At 36.5% G+C, this 18,170-nt stretch overlaps 1 protein-coding gene across 3 annotated transcripts in view; it reads left to right on the top strand.

Moving 5' to 3' along the window:
- CBLB (Cbl proto-oncogene B) overlaps window positions 1–18,170 on the top strand; it is a 134,318-nt gene that overhangs the window by 59,174 nt on the left and 56,974 nt on the right. For 2 of the 3 annotated variants that reach the window (XM_017808010.1, XM_017808011.1), the window contains exon 4: window positions 8,203–8,349. In XM_017808010.1, coding sequence (XP_017663499.1) covers window positions 8,203–8,349 — 147 coding nt within the window. Of the gene's footprint in view, window positions 1–6,403; window positions 6,453–8,202; window positions 8,350–18,170 lie in introns of those variants that run through there. The other variant, XM_017808012.1, reaches the window with a different exon arrangement.

Here is an 18,170-nt window from a genome sequence, read left to right as displayed (position 1 = left end):
ATTTTGGCCATTTTGAATATTCCTTCCACTTGAAGAAAGCTTTGGAAGATGATGAAAAGATGGTACTTATGTCTTCCTTGTTTCATATTACTTCACTCATGTTTTTAAAAAGTTTTACATATTGGTGTATTCAGTGACTTAATTCAACTTCTCAAAGACAGGGTTCACTGTTGTGCCTGAGGAATTCTGCGACATCTGTAGTTTCATTTATACATACAGATATTTGGCTTTACACATAAATTGGTGTTCAGTTAATAGCATTGGATCTTGGCAGACAAAGATGTCTGTAGGAGGAGGATGGAGGAAGCAGAACAGGGCTTGAACAACAGGTTGATACTGATGAGTGGGACCACAGTGCAAAAGCAACTGACTGTTAAAAAGTAGTAAATAAAACTGAACGACCAGTGTCTAGTCTTCTTTTAAATCTCTGTGCATGTCAGATTAAGTATTCTGAATAATGTATTTTGTAAGGATGATCTAGTAGCTCAATAAATTTGTTAGCTCTTAGTTTATGTGGCTACTTAAAATGTCATAAGATTGACTGTCCACAAAATATACTTGTAAATATTCAGATCAGTTTTATGCAAATTTCTTTCAGAGAGTGGCATTCTCTAGAGACTTTTTTTGGGTAACCCCTGTCCTTTTGTGTAAGTAATTACAGATAATAACTATATATGGGGACAACTATTAGATCTTCAGCTTGTCAACACACCTTTTTCCATTTTTGATGGCTCACATTCAACTTTATGCAGACTGTATTTCCTGTATTTCTTATTCCTGCTAGCACTCCTTACATTCTCATTTCATGGATATATTTGTTACCTCACATACAGGAGTACTAGTGAGGAAAGAAATTAAAATGCTTTAGGAGTACCTTGAGACATTTATGTGTGTGGATAACTGCCCCTTGGACAAAACTGGAAGTAGTGAAATTTTCAAAACTTGGGCTGTAAAGCCCAGCTGACGAGTGCTGTTCATGACTGCTACTGTATGGAGCATTTGTTTAGCAAAAAGCAAATGTAATCCTTGGATAGAACTTTGCTTAGGAGATGGTGGTGGTGCATTGGCATGCTAATTCATGAATGAAAAAGCAGACTTATCAGTCTGTAGAGAGTGTCATAGACTGGGAGAAACCCTAGCCATTTTCCATCCTTTGTATTTATATTCTATATTCTTTACTAAGCTATTGTATATTAAGTTCATTCTTTGTTTTTGCGTAAATAGGGCAGCAAATATCTACTGCAGAAGCAATGGCAGCTGATAAGCAGTTTCAAAAGATGGAATGAAATCTTGAATTCTTCTAGCATTGCCTTTCTCCATTTTGATACTCTTCTGGTCTTTAAAATATGAGAACAAAAGGAAGGTGGTGGAAGTTGGTGTATCAATGTGAAATGATTTTTAAGTATAGGGAAAGATGGAGGGAAATTCAACATTGTGATCAACTCTCTTTGTTTTTCTAAACATCCTTGCCCAAATTTTACCCAGAGTCTGCCATTTCTTCTTTTAGGTATCCATTGTGAATAGCACAGCTGGAATAGAGATACACAATACTCCTTCAATCAATCTGTAGATGGGAGGAGAGGAATTGAAGGAAGGATACTGCTTTCCTACACACAATAAGCTCAACTTCTCCAGGATTCAAGGAAAAGTAGTAGTTGCCTCCAGCTAGTTTCTTACAATTTTATACTTGGTTTTCATGTTTAACATATATTAAACTTAATTATTAGCTGAACCTCACCATGTTTAAGGCAGTCTTTTTAGGTTTTGTTTAGGGGGAGGGGGCTTACCAATGAGAAATACTAAAGCACAGCGAAGTTGAGTTAGTTGTATGTGTTCCTTCCATGAGTCAGCAGCACAAGTAGGAAATAGAGCTCATGATTATTCTTAGTCCCAGGGATATTTCATCCCAAGAATAGGCTCATATACTTTGGTCCCTGAACCTGAACAATACCCTGTCTTTATATAGCTTTTAAAAATAATCATGGCACAGAAGCAGAGTTGAGCTTATTGCCAAATAGGATGGTAGGCAGTTTTTTCTGTGCAAGCATGTTGACAGGAACCTTTGGTTTCCTTTGTTTCCTCTGAAGTGTTAAGGAAGGCTCCATTGTTAGTGCTCCATTGTCTGACTGTATTCTACACCTGTAGGTTTCTAAAGAAGTGTTGGGGAGGTTTTTTGAGGGTTGGTTTGTGTGTTTGCTTTGTTGTTGTTTTTGATTTGTTGTTGTTTTGGGAGAAGTAGTTGGGAGGGGTTTGTGATGTTTTTTCTTTTTTTTTTTTACTACTTCTTTTTCCTTTGTTTCCTGTGTGTGGAAGGGGAAGTTCTGGAGAAGGAAGGGGGATAAATGAGTCAGGGCTATACTGGATTCTCAAGAGTGAACTGCTAGCAGCATATATGATTGTTAGTCATGTTCCTATGTCTCCTAGAGATCTTCAAAACTTCACATATTTCTTCAGAATTTTTTCTGTTCTGTGATTTGTCCTGGATTTAATGAATAATAATAATTAATGGCAGAAGTATAGTATGTCAAGGGGCTTTATGGGCAGCTATGATTTTCCTCATGGTGGCAAAATAAAAATGGGAAGTAATTTGGAAAGGTTGTGGGTTTTTTTTTTTTTCACGCAGTGGAAACCTAGGTCAGAAAACATAAATTCTGAGCTTTGGAGAGCAGAGTGACAGAGCTCAGAACGTGGGTCTCTGCTGCTCTCCTTTGTACCTGAATCAAAAGACTCTATTCTGTTCCTTTGGATTAGTAATATGTATTTTGTAAGATCTTTGAATTCTACCACAACTTGAGCATATGAATCAGAAAGCTGTTCTGAATATAGCTAATTATGTGAAATGAGCTCTGTACATATGCTTTGGATTTTGAAGCTTTAATATTTGGTGGGGATGGATTTTTTAGAAGTTAAAATAAACAATTCACTTTATGAAATTCACATTTCAGACTTTGTTTTATCTTGGTTCCTAAGCAGTCATGATTTGCAGTTTTGCCAGCTAACAGAAGTGTCTTTGTATAATTATTCTAAATAAGAAATAGAGGGGAATTATGTGTTGTTTAGTGATAGTTTGGTGTATGTTTGTGTCAGATCTATCTGGAAATATTTTTAGCTGTCAAATGGATTTTATTCTAGCTCTAAAGACTGTTTTTCTGTGCCAGATGATTGAGTTATATATTATGATCTTGGAAAGTTTTGTTTATTACAGCAGGTGGTTGTTTGACAAAGTATATCTATGTGGATGTGGAAAGATTAAGGACTTGCTAGAGCAATGAAGGAGGAAATCCAGCAATAACCTAATTTTTGGAATGACATAAATAACTGCAAAGACATGCAGTCAGACTTTTCTTCCAGACTATGTTTTTCCTAGAAATATTGTAAAATAATTTTTTTTTGTGGTCATAGTAATATACAGACATGAAAGTAGAAATGATATACCCTTGTAGCATGTAAGTAGGTTTATGCATTTTTAAGTAGTTGTGTGAATTACAAGTCTGTATTGCTAAAATGACTTTGTCTTGGTGACTGTCTGTGGAATCCAGTAATTCTGAAGGAACGGGGAGGGCACTTTACTTTGTATATTTATGTATAGGCTGCATATTTGGAGCTCTCCAAATATGGAGCTCTCTGAGCATCTTGCTCTGTTCATCCACGTACGGAAGCAGTACAGCCTGGACTCAGGTGTTCCTCCCACCTCATAATTCAGGCCAGTGGCAGAAGAGAAGTGACACTGCCTGATTCCCTGTGCAGTCCTATTTGCTGGACCATATTGCCTTCCAGCAAGTAAAATTAACTTCCATACAGTGATTATAAAATTGACACAGACAAAACTTTTCTGTCTTATTGCATGCTGATCATGCTTTACTTTCCTGTTTAGCAGATCCAGGAAGGTAGGACTGGTTCAGGCCTTTTACTAGGTGCTGCTGCTCTAGTGTGGCTGGGGTGTTGTAATGTTTCCATTATTAAGCCCTGTTTTCAAATTGCATGTGACTGATATTTGAGAAGTCCTTCAGTTATTAAATCTTTGCATCCTAACCCTCTCCCTGCATTTGAAGAGAAAATTGATTCAGAATATAAAAATCTACTGAGTACTGAATAAACTCAAAATTTTTGTTTTCAGACTTTACTGTCTGAATTTTAGAAATCTTACTGGTTAGGTATAACTCCAAAAGACACATTAATTTTGTAATTAAAAAAATACATCTTCTGATTAGACAGAAGATCTTTACTGACTCAGTAGACTTTTACAAGTTTATACTAAATAAAAATTCAGGTTTTAATTTTTGTATCTCGTGTTCTGGGGTTGATTCAAACCATGTTGGTTCTTCAGTAGATCTGTCATGTGCAAGCAGGTTTGCCACCAAATCATAGACTATGACTGAAAAAATGGTAGTTCAGAAATCAAATTCTACAAGGGGTTTGAACTGTATGGCATCAGTCTGACTTGGCAAAACAAAGGTAACAAAATCTAAGCATGAATCCTAGGAAAAATACCAACTACAAGGTGTTGAGTATGTTGCAAGTAATATGGAAGAGATCTACACCGTGTTACATAAAATGCAGTTAATATAACATCATTTAGTGTGAAAATATTCTTGTATTTTACTGCAGTAGCTATTACATTGTGGAGAATGATCATCTCGGTTCACTTTGGTATAAAGCAGTGTCGCTTATTTTTAATTTTGGAAAGAAAACGCTTTTCTCATCAGCATAAAATCCATTCTCTACAGAAAAATAGGAGATATTTATGCTCTGTTCCAGGCCTAGCACAGCTAAGGAAAGAAATTCAACCTCTAACTTGCTCCCAGTTGCCAGTGAAATTATATTAAAATTTTAAACTCTGAAGGCTGGCTGCTGAGACCTTAAAGCCATTGTTTCTCTATAATTTGGATGTCACTTTTTTGAGCTGTAGCTCCAAGGTGATCTCTTAAGATATCTCTCAGTTGCTGGAATCTAGTGAGTCAAAGGGTCTCTCAGGAGTGTGTATCTGTCTACTCAGCTCTTCTGTGACACTGGCCTGTCAGTACTATTGTCCCTTTGCCACTTCATCAGACTTTACTGTGACCAGAAGAAAAGCCTTTGTTACTGCAAGAGATACAGACTGAGGTGATCAAGATTGGTTTCATTACAGCTTGGTGGTAGGAATGAAATCTAAAATAGGTGCTCAGATTGAACAGTTGTTTGGCTTCTGTTAGAATTCTTCACCAAAATGCCAAAGCTGATTGGTTTAGGTTTTTGGTTTTGTTTTTTTTTCAAATAAATGGGACTTAAATATCTTGGCTTACACTTATGAATGAAAAATAAGATGGAAAATTTTTGACATTGCTTTGTCCTTCATATGGGGGGGAAAGAAGGGAGTCATCCTAACTTGAAAAATGGGGCTGCGCAGACTGCCAAATGGATAAAGTGCAGTATGTGCTTCCTGAGGTGTCCTAGGAAAGCCCCTTCCCAAGACCTCAAAAGTACATGTGCTGAAACGGATGGACATCTTCAGACAAGTGAAATGCATGGACAGGGAGACTCACTGGCCTACTCCAATGGCATCCTGTCTGTGCCTTGTATAATTCTTGAAAATCATGTCTGAAATCGCTGAGCTTTGTATCTTTGTCTCAAGAAGGTACTGAGATCTGGTATCACATAAGCATATCTAAGCAAAAATGGTTCATTATGTGCTTTGCTGTTCTAAAGAAAACAATATATAAGTGAAAAATTAAGACATGATTTATCATGGCTATTTGATACCAAAGAAGGACTTGAGATAATCATCTGGTAGAGTAAGAATCAAAGTTAGGGATTAAAAACCAGATACCCTGCCTATAAATTATCAAGAATGTGCCATTTTCTGCTATGTGTACATGCTGCAATATGTGTTCAAGCACAGATAAGGCTCTAGTTGGTTTCAAGTTTCACTTTTGCAGTCAGATAAAAAGAAGGTATCTTAGTTTGATATTAAAACATTTGTTCTTGTTTATACAAATGCAAACAAAAAATGATTTTACTTTTTTTCCTTTCTTTATGATCTTGTATAATGAAACAAAAGTGTATTGATGCACTTATTGACTGGTGCCGTTCGAAGAGGGAAGGAACAGGCTTTGTGATTTAGATAGAACCATTTGGATGCTTCTCTGTACTGTGCATTTGCTGTCCAGATCCTACCAGCTGTTGGTTCTGGTCATGTACTGTGCAGTTATACCTAACAGGCAGTGCATCTGCACGGACATGTGCATACAGACACACATATTTCCCTCTGGGCAAGGAAGTGCCCCAGATGGCACCTCTTTGTGACTTCATCCCCTAATTCACCACAGGGCTCATGAGTCCAACAAGCTCCCTGGTTGAATTTGTACCTGAAAAGAACCCCTGCAGCACAGTACGTTACTGTAGAGCATTAATTGTACCAGTCAAGGCCGAGCTCTGTTCAAACTTGCACTGAGTCATGTTCCCATCTGTCCTGAGTACAGAAAGCTTCTTGTTTAATCTTGGGTTTAAGGCAGGCTGAGGAAGCCACATTAAAATAGCTATTGCTTGCTCCTTTGCATCAGGCTTGAGTTCTGAAGAGTAAAATAATAAAGAACACGTGTGTTTAATTAAAGTACAAAGGAAGTAGGAAGGGGGATAGCAAGGAACAAATCCAGAAAATAAGGAGTTATTGAGCATCATAATTACAGACATCTGATTATACTGGAGAAATTAAAGGACTCTGAATGAATTAGCCCTGCAAGCATTCTTAATCTTGAGGGGAGGGAGAGTGTGTTCATCAGGGGTTGCTTTGTTTGTTTTAAATTACTTATGTTTTCAAAACAGCAATCTTTATCATTTTTTTCTTGGTAGTAAAACCTATAATAAAATCTGCAACACAGCTTCCACAGGAATCTCTCTTATAAGTTCTCAGATTTAGTTGAAATAATTACTGCTTCAGTGCTAAATTGAGTGTTCTTTTAGGAAGATCCCAGGAAATATGTTCAACTGTTTTTGAGATTCTGAGCATTCTGAAAGCTATTTGGTGTGCATGTGTAAAACAGTCTATCTTAATCTGTCCATGTGATTAAGAACTTATAAATTTGAATTTATTTAAATAGTCTTTAAGCAGTCTATAAGTTACATGATTGATATGCATTTTAATGTGATTTTCATTAAATTGTTTGAGGCATTAAGTAGTATCTGAGATGGTGAAAGAGAATGGGCTTGACATACATAGACCACTTATAATTCAGTAAAATACTCCATTAAAAGAATACAAATCCTTCAGTCTCATATATAGTGTCTTTTTCATGTATTAGCTGGGAAATACCCTTTTTTTACTGCAAGGAGCATCTAAAGATTCTCCAGGCATAAATTCTCATAAAGTTTGCTTTGTCCTTCTCTCTTGTCTCCTCACCATCTCCCACAGATTTTTTCCATACAAAAGGGTGATTTGTATTTAAGGATTCTGGGTTCTTTGCATTATACTAAATGAGATTTCTGTGTCAAAAAAAGTAAATAATTTTTAATTAACTGATACAAGTCTAGAAAGCTTATGTAACTAAGCTGATAGCAAAGAAGCTGGATTTTTGTTTCTAACACGCTAGCGAAAACTAACAGTGAGTTTTAACTAAAGGGAGAACATTTAAAAGGAGAATAGGAAGTAGGTGGAGTTAGAGAAAGCTGGAAAGAAAAAAAAGATTAAAACTGTCATAGGACAAGGGAGTAAATCTAGTTCTGTGCTGTGTTTATATTTCTAGAAACCTGGTCTGAAATAGGTTTGATGTCACATACAAGACTGTAATTTGTATTTTTTGGGTGAATGTTTTTGATTGGTTTTTTTTGTTTTTATTTGCTTGATTGAGGGTTTTTTAATGTATTTGCTGCCTAATTAGTGTAAATTCTTGTTTCTGCAATGATGAAATGAAATAGAAACACACAAGCTTAATGCACAAGAAAGGTATCTGAATATGCAGTTGAAAACTCAAATCTGTTCTGTTGCCAAAGAAATGATTTTATATTCATGAAGACTTATGATAAATACATCCTCAGAAGCGCATGGAAACACAAACTACTGTTTTGTATTTCTTCGTGTTTTCAGTTGAAACCTCAGTGTTTTTCTTGTGTCACGCAGTGATTATTACAAAAATATGCAGAATATATGAAATACTGAAAGGTTGATTAAACTTATTCAGTTCTAAGGATTTGATGTGATTTTTTTTTCCCCCTCTGTTATATCCACAGGAGAAACTTGACAAAGCTGTCTCTCATCTTCAGCCACATGCTAGCAGAAATCAAGGCTATTTTTCCAAATGGCCAGTTCCAGGGTGATAACTTCCGTATCACCAAAGCTGATGCTGCAGACTTCTGGAGGAAATTCTTTGGAGAGAAGTAAGTAGTAACAGTTTGCCAAATCCTTAGTTCTTTCTACTCATAAGCATGAAAAATAATGAACTTTTCAAAAACCCGAATAATGGTTCTAAGTATGTTAGTGGGCATTTTAAAAGTAATTTCTCATACAAGTCTTTAAATTAGCTGAAATGGCTACATTCATTATTATAAATTTTTTTTTCAGTATTGTAATTCACTTAAGGGATGAATAAAAACATATGGGCAGTTATGTCAAGGGTACTTATGCTCAGTCTTATTGCACAAAGTTTATTTGTTCCATTCTCTGGTGAAGATAATACATTGCTTCCACAAAGTATAGGGCAAGTCATGTCCTTTCATATTACATATTTATCCTACAAATAAAAGCTCTAAAGTCTGAATTAGGATTTTGATATTAGTTTCATGGACAGTATGTTTCCTTTTCCCATCTTTAACTTTCTAACTACTACAGTATTTAGTGGAATGAAATGTGTGGAGTGTGGATATGTGAGTCAATCCATATAGCAAATGCAATAGTGAAAATGTAGAAGTAGGCAGATGTTGTGTTCTTGGTTTGTTTCTGGAAAAAGAAGTTTAATTTATAATACACATATAGGCTAATACAAGATGTGTAGCTTGTTCACTTTATCATATAGAATGTTTATAAGTATAACAGTGGCATAAGAGGAATGCCAGAGGCAGGATGTTTGTGTATTTTACATAATAATAGAGCAGTCATTATGGTCATCAGGTCTGATGTATTGCACAATGTAAGCAGAACAATTCCTGCAGTAATCTGTTGCATTTTCTGAGCATGAGCAGCTCTTTAAAATAAGTCTTACATGCTTTATTTAGAATACCAGCATAGTAGATTGGCACTTTTGCAAATCAGTTCTTTTCAGTGTGAATTTACAACAGTTTCACTTCCATGTCTTTTTTGCTAGTCTAAACACACCTACTCCTAGCTTTCTGCTTTCTGGTTTCATGATAGTGTTGTCTGGTAATTTCATTCTTCTGACAAGTTTCTTTCCTGTGTAAATAATATTAGAATGTGATTAAGTTGCTATATCAGTCTTCTTTTTTATTAGAGAAAAGGAATCTGACCATGTTTTGTGTGACCCATTTTAATGTGAATATCATTTTCAAAATATCTGCAAAAGTTCAGCTACAGTCTTCTGAAGGATTAACTTACATGATATGGATGGCTTTCTATCAGATGAGGCTTTTAAAAAACATGTCAGTCAAAAAAAGAAAAACAGGATCTTTGAAAAAAATGACTAATGATCATGTTTGTTCACTGTTTCAATTTTCTCTTCCTCTCTTTTTACCCCTTGCTTAGCAACTCTGAGAATGAAAATTTCTTTGTGGTCCTTCTCTTTTCCTGTTGGGCTCTGTCCTTGAATGACCTTTACCAGCTGTCTTGATCACAAATTGCATTTCTGTCACTGGGATTTACAGATCTCATCTTCAAGCTGCTATTTCTGTCATTTTGTCTGAACCAATTTCTTCAGCTCCCCTATTTACTATGATGTTCCTCTTTGAGTTTCTTGACTAACTTCCACTGTCTGTGGGAGATTCAAGTGCTTTTCTTCCAACGGTTCTGCCAGTTTCCACTGGGAGATAACACCACAGCAGATAGGTACTTGAGGTGTCAGACAGTGGGATACTGTAGCATATTAGTAAGTTTTTATCACAACAGGGTTGGTAAGAAGAATTTTTCAACTGCATCGGTTCATCTGAACAACTCTGCTCTACCCTTATCTTTCTCTTACTGACACTTGACTCTTGTTTTCCCTAACTCATTCCTTGGAGCTCTTATTTCTAATACTTTTCAGAGCCCCCGAGCTCTTGCCATGGCTTTTCTAGGCTTTGTTTTTTCCTGCTTATTCAAATTTCTGTATAGAATGCAACTTTAAATGTGAACTTTCAGTAGTAATCCTCTGACCTGCTCCATTCTCCTATGTGTACTTTGATAGGGTTTTGTGGGGGCTTTTTTTGTTTTATTTTATTTTTTATGTTGTTGGGTTTTGTTTGTTTGAAGGTTTTTGTTTGTTTTCATGGGGGCACACCTGTACATGACAGGCACATGGATGTTTGGGTGGGGTATTTTTGCTTTGGTTTGGTTTGGTTTTTTTTGTTTGGTTGGTTTTTTTATTGTTTTGTTGTTGTTGGTTTTTTTGGTTAAAATCAGGAATGTTTAGGAATCAAGGCAGTTTGGGAACATCCAGTTAATTATGTATGTAACCTTGGTTTTGTAGTATAGCCTGGAAGTTTTTTGAGTTCTTTCTGGTCAGGGGCTCTACTTTCAGACTAGGTAAATAACCACTGTCACTGATGTTCCCAGATCTTTTCTAATAAATTAAGCTGTTTTAGTTACCCGTCTTCTAAGCAGTGAACAATAGACTGTGCTTGGCAGCCTTGCAGTTATCTCAGGTTTAGTTAATTGTGCTTCAGTAACTGTAAAACATGTAACAACATGTATGTCAAATAAACAGATGAGAAAAAGGTTTGTTTGGCATTATGTTTAATCCCTTTATTAAACAAAATGCCTGAAGCTTTTTAAACATTAATTATTTTCTAATCCATTTAGAAATATAGGCAAGTATGCCTGTAAGCCACATCCTTTTCAACAGGCCTGGTAGGACAAATTAGTTTGCAAATGTGCTAGTATCACTTCCCTAGGAGCAGAGCCTGCATAAAGATTTTGGGTGTTGCAAACAACTGATAAAATCTTTTTCTAACCTGGCTATCTAAAGGTAGGCCCCTAGGAGTGTCTGACACCTCCAGCTCTAGTTAGGTATGCAGTGCAGTGAGGGAATACAGAGAGGAATTATACTGTTTGTTCCCTGGCTGCGTCTCTATTTTACAGGGCAAGCCTGGACTCCTCACTTGTTTGTGAAAAGCAGCACTTACTTTGGGGGCACTAAGTAATGCAGCTCAAGATTAGAGCATAAATAAAAAGTAAGTTGTGTTGGATCTTGGCTTCTGATGGGTAAACTGCAGCACAAGATATAATTCTGATGGTCTGATAGGAAGGATGGAATTTAAACTGTTAGATTAATTTATGCTTTTTTTTTTAACATAGCATTATTGTGAAAATGATCTTCCTGTCTCTAAACACAATTAATTGGAAGCTTTTATGTAATCAATTTTCTGTACTGAATTCTTTCTGAAATATTTGAATTGTTTTATTTTTTAATTTTAAATATTCTAAATAGCAAGAAGCTTATAGATAGTCATTTGTATTTTTAAGTGGACTGTTTGGCTTTCCATTTTTTAAAATGTGACTTACAGTTCCATTTATAGAAAGCAAAATGTGTAATTTACTGAGGAATAAAATCCAAAAGATACAGTTTTCCTGATTCCAGTTTGTAGTTTAAAAAAATAGATTGATTTCGTCCATTGCCATTCTCCAGTGAATGGGGAACTTTTAATTTTGTTGGTTACATTTGTCTGTCTGAGAACTTGCTGTAAAATTGTGCAGCTGTAATTAACTTTATTCATCCTGTTATTAATAAGTGTCATAGGATGCAGTCCTTTTTGGTTTTAATGCTAGTCAGGTGTATGTATGAAGCCATATGCATGGCTTCAAACTCATGAGCAAAATAAATATCTAGGCTATTTCAAGTCTTCGATCATACTTAAGCTGCTCTTTTAATTTTTGTAGAAAACACAGAAATAGAACTCAGCAAACAATTTGAACGGCTCCCTCAGAGCAATGTGCAAAGATAATCACACATTTTTGACTTTCAAATACTTCCTAAACTTTCACATTCATGGTACACCTCTACAAAACTTCTAGATAATGTCAGTGGCTAGAAAAGCTTGTCTGGTAGAGAATGCTACCTGAGAGCAACAGATATATTGATAAGGGAAATCATCAGCCCTCACATAGGCAGACTGTAAAAGAAGCAAACAGAACCTTTACAACTGTGAGGTTTTTCCAGTATTGCAAGTTTCAGAGGAGAGAGGGAAACCTTGGAAGTTATAGGATGTTTGGTAAGGATCTGGAGAGATTAATGTGTGGTTTAGGAATGTATGGCATGGGAGATAATGAGATCTGGTGATAACAGCAATATGAAGAGGGAAAAAATGAAGGAATTGATTTCTCTGCAAGGGCAAAGTAGAGTAAGTATCCAAATTAGGGGATATGTGAGGAGTCATTCAAAAGGCTGAATGACTGGAGTAGGCTCTGTCTGGCATTTTCACAGGCTGTGAGAGGAGAACCTCTTAAAGTGTATAAAGAACCTGGCTGAAAAAGAACTAAGGAATAAATTGACACAAGCTTTACCCCATGGCAGTTAAGGTCAAGATTTTAGATTAAGACCTAGATCAAGAAAGAGCTTGGCAGTGTCAAAAGGAGGAAAACAGTGAAATTGAGAAGATGTGATTTTTTTGGATTTGTCCTGATTACTAGAGTACAATTACTGGAGCAAGTGGTTTTAGTGGAGTGAATCTTCACCCATGGTTTAGCATTATAGTTGTGTTTAAGCAAGTGCTAGTTAATGTACAGCTAAACTGTAATGTTAAACAGAACTGTGAAATTGTAAGGCATGTAATCAGCAGTTACATTTGTTTACAGATACTTTAGTAACCCCCAGTGGGTTGTAAATATGCATATAAAATGTAATCTGATAGCATCTTCATTATCCATATTTTATTACTGTATAGTGCTTGATAATTTCCCCTGATTCCTCACTCACTTTAATAGCACCTTACATCTTTTACTAGTTTTCTGTTCTGAGTAAAAATATGCAAAATACCACTGGGAGTAATCCTGAACTGAAAAGGAGAGTGGGTGAGATGACCTAAGAGATCTTTCAGCTTCTGAATTTGAAAGCTACCATGCAGGGCTTGGTAACTATTGAAATTTGTGATTTGTGACTGTCTTTGTCTTGCAGAATGAATCACCGGCAAAATGTCAGTGTTCTTAGATTTTCAATTCTCCGTAGTTATGCCATTTATTTTAACTTTTAAGCTTTTATTCCTCATTATGGAACTTTAAAAATTTTAAAGCATTTCTGTTATTGTTGCCAGGTAAATTGATTTCCTCCCACCTTTTAGTTTCTGAGAAAATAGACATTCTTTCACTGCTGGGGTCAAAAACGTTACTATTTTAATGCTCCTATACTTTTTTCCAGATGAGGCCTGAAATTATTTATCTTTTTTATTGGAATTTTTGAAAAACTGTGGCTATTGATTTCTCAGTAGCAGTTAAACAGTGTATTTCAAATTGATATTCTAAACTTTTGAGTACTTGTGGTTCTGCTGTGGTCAATGCTTTTTGGCTCAGGATAGAACAGTCATAGCCTCAGTGGCTTGAGTTCAGAGAAGCAGCAGTAAAACAGGCAGACCACAGTGCACAACTTATCTGACAGCTAAATGTTTTCAAGTTAGAGAGACCTCACATAAGCTAAATTTTAACACCTTGTTAATCCCCTTAATTTATTACTTGATTTTCTGTTCTTGCTGCTGATAGTGCCCAAGAGCCCAAGTGTTGCCTGAACACTGTAAAAATACAGACTGAAGAGTTGGTCCTGGCTCGGAGAGCTTCAAATCTGAGTAGGAACTGAAGTGTAAAGGGAAGCCAGAGACAAAGAGAGATTAAAGTGGAAGAGGCAGTGATCCAAGTGCTGTCATCTTCATCACCATCAAGAAGGTGTTTTGGCAACAGAAACTTTTAAAGAGAAGGATGTAAACAGGAATGGGGCATTTGGAGTGTGATTCCTTTCTCTGCTGATCAGTAGCACAGGAAATAAGCTTATTGATATGCTTGTTTAAACTTGAGCTAGAGACAGAAGGTATTGTTCCTTGGGTGCTAGTGAGACACAAATCTCACTAGACCTTTTTCATACAAATGCAAGATGAATAAGTTTGAATAAGAAGACAGATAATATTACAGAGAAGAGCTAGTCAATGAAAAGTTGTAAGATAGGATTAAAAAACAGAGAAGGACAACAGTCTTCCCGGCTATTCTGGGTAGCTAAGAATTTGGTGAATTGCATGTACAAAAGATAAAGAAAAGAAACTTGTAATACTTGGCACACAAGATGGTGAGACAGGAGAACAGATTCTCAATGGATAGGCAGGAGAGGCAGTGTTTTAAGTATAAAAGCATGTGCAAAAATGCGGTGTTCTTTGGATTGGTTGTTAGACATCAGACTTGGAAATGTATAGATAAGTGTATCCTGTCGGGGACACTTCAGGAAATGCAGACTTCTGCATCTCTTAAGGAACTTGCTATCTCTCCAGCAATGTCCTGTTACACAGCTTTGGAAGTGGATTTTTTTTTGTGATATATTTTCCCCATTTCATAAGGCTCATTTTTTCTCTTTTACCTTTTCTATTCTCTTGCTAGAGTTTTTTTCAGGTTTTTTGTTCCGAATGATGTCACTATTTAATGACTGTATTGGCACGATATGGCAGAATTCCTTTTTTTCCCCTTAGGATTGAACTTCTCAAGCCTTCTGTGTGTCAATTATTTGCTCTACAGTTCAGAAGCAGTGAAAACATGTGGCCTCCCACTTAAAACTGAAGCAGCAGTCTTAAGAAAATGCTCTGTTCAGTGGTGATAAATCAAAATCCACGTTGCTCATTGCAGACTTAAAAAGAATGTTGTTTCTATCTGGGTCAGTATTTGCTTGAATATTTTTGAGTTTGCTCTGGATACAGTAATGGCCTTTTCATGTTGTGTTTTCTGGCAACATTTGAGAGAGTCTCTTGCAGACAAAAATGTTCACTGTAAGTTTGAGTTATACAGGTACTGTGTTTACCTTCCTAGACATTCTTGTGGTCTGTTCTGGTTCAAATGGAAGCAGTGTCACTTGACATTCCAGAGTAGCTGCATCTCTGCAGTTTTATTCAAGTACTGTACTCTGCACGCTCAGAAAATATTTGCTTTCTTTCCAGATTTATTTTAGTGTATTTTGCTTTTTAATAATGCAAGCAGCATTCAGGAGGTTTAAGAAAATCCTATGTACAAGTGATCAGGGCAGGAGGGAAGAGAGGACTTAAATTCCTCTGCCAAATTGCTTGAAAATCACGTGCTAGACACTAATCCTTTTCCTTTAAGCATATGGAGGTTGTGTGGGTGGTGTTTAAAACACTGTATTTGAGATTATAGAGTGATACTTCACTTTGATGTGTGACAATAATAGTAAATAGATACCATTCTATGTAATGGTATTTTTAAAACGCTTATACTTGGATCAGAACACTTTTGAATTCATCATTCTTCAAATATGCTTACTAGTTTTACTATTGCAGAAGAAAGGGGGAGAAGTATTGTCATTTTGAGAGGCTTGTGGAGAAATGGCTTATTTTAGGGTTTTTGACAGGAGAAATGGCTTATTTTAGGGTTTTTGATAGGACTCTTTAAGAAGACAATCCCATGGTAAATACCATGATCCAGATAGTTTTGTTGATTTGAGTGGTACACAGGAAACCTCTTCAGGAAATATTTTTCAGGGTCATTTGTTTTATTTTGTTTTCTTTCCTTAAATTGGCATAGATTTCTACTCTAATGAGGAGGAAAGGCAGTAAAAGTACCACTGTATGGATAAATACCTTCCTAAAAGCTTGGCAGGTAAAAATTAGTTTTTCCTTGTAGAAGGTCCTTCATGTCCTTTTTCTGCTGTACAACCTGTCCATCTCTGCTTTCTTCATATTTTTGTTTCCTTCTAGTATAATATCTCTGAAGATTTTTGAACTAATAGAAAGTACCATCCTCTCATGTGAGACTCCCCTGAACATTGTCTCAGCTGGAATCAGTCATGGGCACTTCTACTCCAAGGGATAGCTTACATAACTACAACGAAATACCTAAAATATTCAGAAACTGCACTTCCTCAACCTGATTCTTTAGAGAACTAATGTTACCAAGACGTCAAATCACATCTTTCTGATGAGCTGTAGCAGAGCTGACTGACTCATCTCCTCCTAGACAAGTATCCAGAGGTCAGCCTAATAGCATGAGGTATGTGCAGAATACCTGCCAGCCTCTAGTGCAGGGTGTCATTTGGGCACGATGCAGCAAATATTACAAGGAGAAAGATCCCCGAAAATATTTATAAGAGACACCTTCTATGGTTCAGCAGCTGAATGTAGCAGGCAGTGTTTCATTATGAACAGGATTCAATTTTTTTCTTCCTATAAGGGCAGGGGTTTTTAGATATATAAATAAATACATAAACAACAATCTAAGCGTGCTATTAATTAGGACAGTCCCAATCTCAACCTTGGTTTGATTGGTCCTGTTTCCTTCCCTCCCCACTGTCCCTGCCACCTCCCCAAATGATTAAAATAACTCTTTTATGGTTCAGCAGCTGAATGTAGCAGGCAGTGTTTCATTATGAACAGGATTCAATTTTTTTCTTCCTATAAGGGCAGGTTTTTTTAGATATATAAATAAATATATAAACAACAATCTAAGCATGCTGTTAATTAGGACAGTCCCAGTCTCAACCTTGGTTTGATTGGTCCTGTTTCCTTCCCTCCCCACTGTCCCTGCCACCTCCCCAAATGATTAAAATAACTCTTTAGATTTGAATAACGAACAGGTGCCTTCAAAGGCTGAATATCCGCTAAAACACAAGACAGCAAGAGCAGTGAAATGTTAATTCAAACAGAAACTCCACCTGCCAGCCATCTACTAAAGGCTCTTTTCACCCCCTCATCACCGTGGGAACCACTCTGTGTGATCCCTCCCAGATCTCTGCTAGAGGAGGGTGTTTCTCAGGGTGCCTGGAAGGTCACCAGGTTTCATTGATGTAGGAGCTGGAGGAGAGGATGTTGCAGAAACCTTCACCTTGCGAAGACTCAGTAACACCCTCATTTCAAGTGAGTGTGTGAGGTCTGCAAGGTCTCAAAAGAGCTCAGCAATATGTAGATGTAAACTGGGGAGAGACATTGGGGGAGAAATTATCCCTGTCTGGTGCTGTTTCAAACTACTTAGGAATGATAATTCTACAAAAGTAGCTGTTGAGAAATAGGAGTTAATGTGTTTCAACAACCAATTCTTACGTTTATTTAAAAACGATGAAAGACCTATTCCACAAAGCTGCAGGAAAAAAAATCTGCTGAATTTAGTGAATTTTAAATGTTTCAAAAACTTGTTCTTGGAGCAATCTCACAAAATAACCTTAGATGTTACTTCATTAGCTGGTCACTCATTTCGCAATGTCTGATTTCCGTCTTAGCCAAAGTCTTAGCAAACAGAGCTATAAAAACATTCTCCTGAAGACTTTTGTTTGTTTCCTCTATTGCTGGTGGGGTTTTAGGGGTGCAGGGTGTTAGTGAATAGATAGCTGAAGATCCTACTTATTAATTGCATCTAACGAACATGTTTTTATGAAACTGTCTTGGGCAAGGCATGAAAAACCAGTTCTAAAGGTGTAGTATGGTTATGATACTATCTGATAGATTCTCTCTTGTTTTTTATTTAAGGGTTATTGTCTTAACCCTTAAAAAAACCCAACAAAACAAACACCCCCTCCCCCCAAAAATACCAAAAACCCCCAAACAAAACCCAACAAACAAAAAGCCCACAAAACCCTACAAACTTTTCTAACCCTGTTTCAGCATGATCCCAGTGCTGTAGCCATTTAGGGTGGTTTACAAAGAGAAGCAGAAAACATTTTAGAGCCAGGGTTACAGGAGCTAAATAAGCAGTAGGCACTTGAAGTAAGGCAACTGTAATACCACAGAAGCACTGACATTTTTTTCGGGTTTTTTGTCTGCGTTTAGTGCAATGTTTCATTCTCTCTTTACCCTAATGAAAATTTGATGTGCATTCTTTCTTAAATGGCATCTGATGTGGTATCTCTCTTCAGCTCTTTGTGGTT

This window comes from Lepidothrix coronata, unplaced genomic scaffold, assembly GCF_001604755.1.
Source record: "Lepidothrix coronata isolate B3197 unplaced genomic scaffold, Lepidothrix_coronata-1.0 Scaffold21, whole genome shotgun sequence".
In the NCBI taxonomy this organism is placed as follows: Eukaryota; Metazoa; Chordata; class Aves; order Passeriformes; family Pipridae; genus Lepidothrix; species Lepidothrix coronata.
Note: the sequence above shows the minus strand (reverse complement) of the source record. Positions and strands in the feature narration are given on the sequence as shown.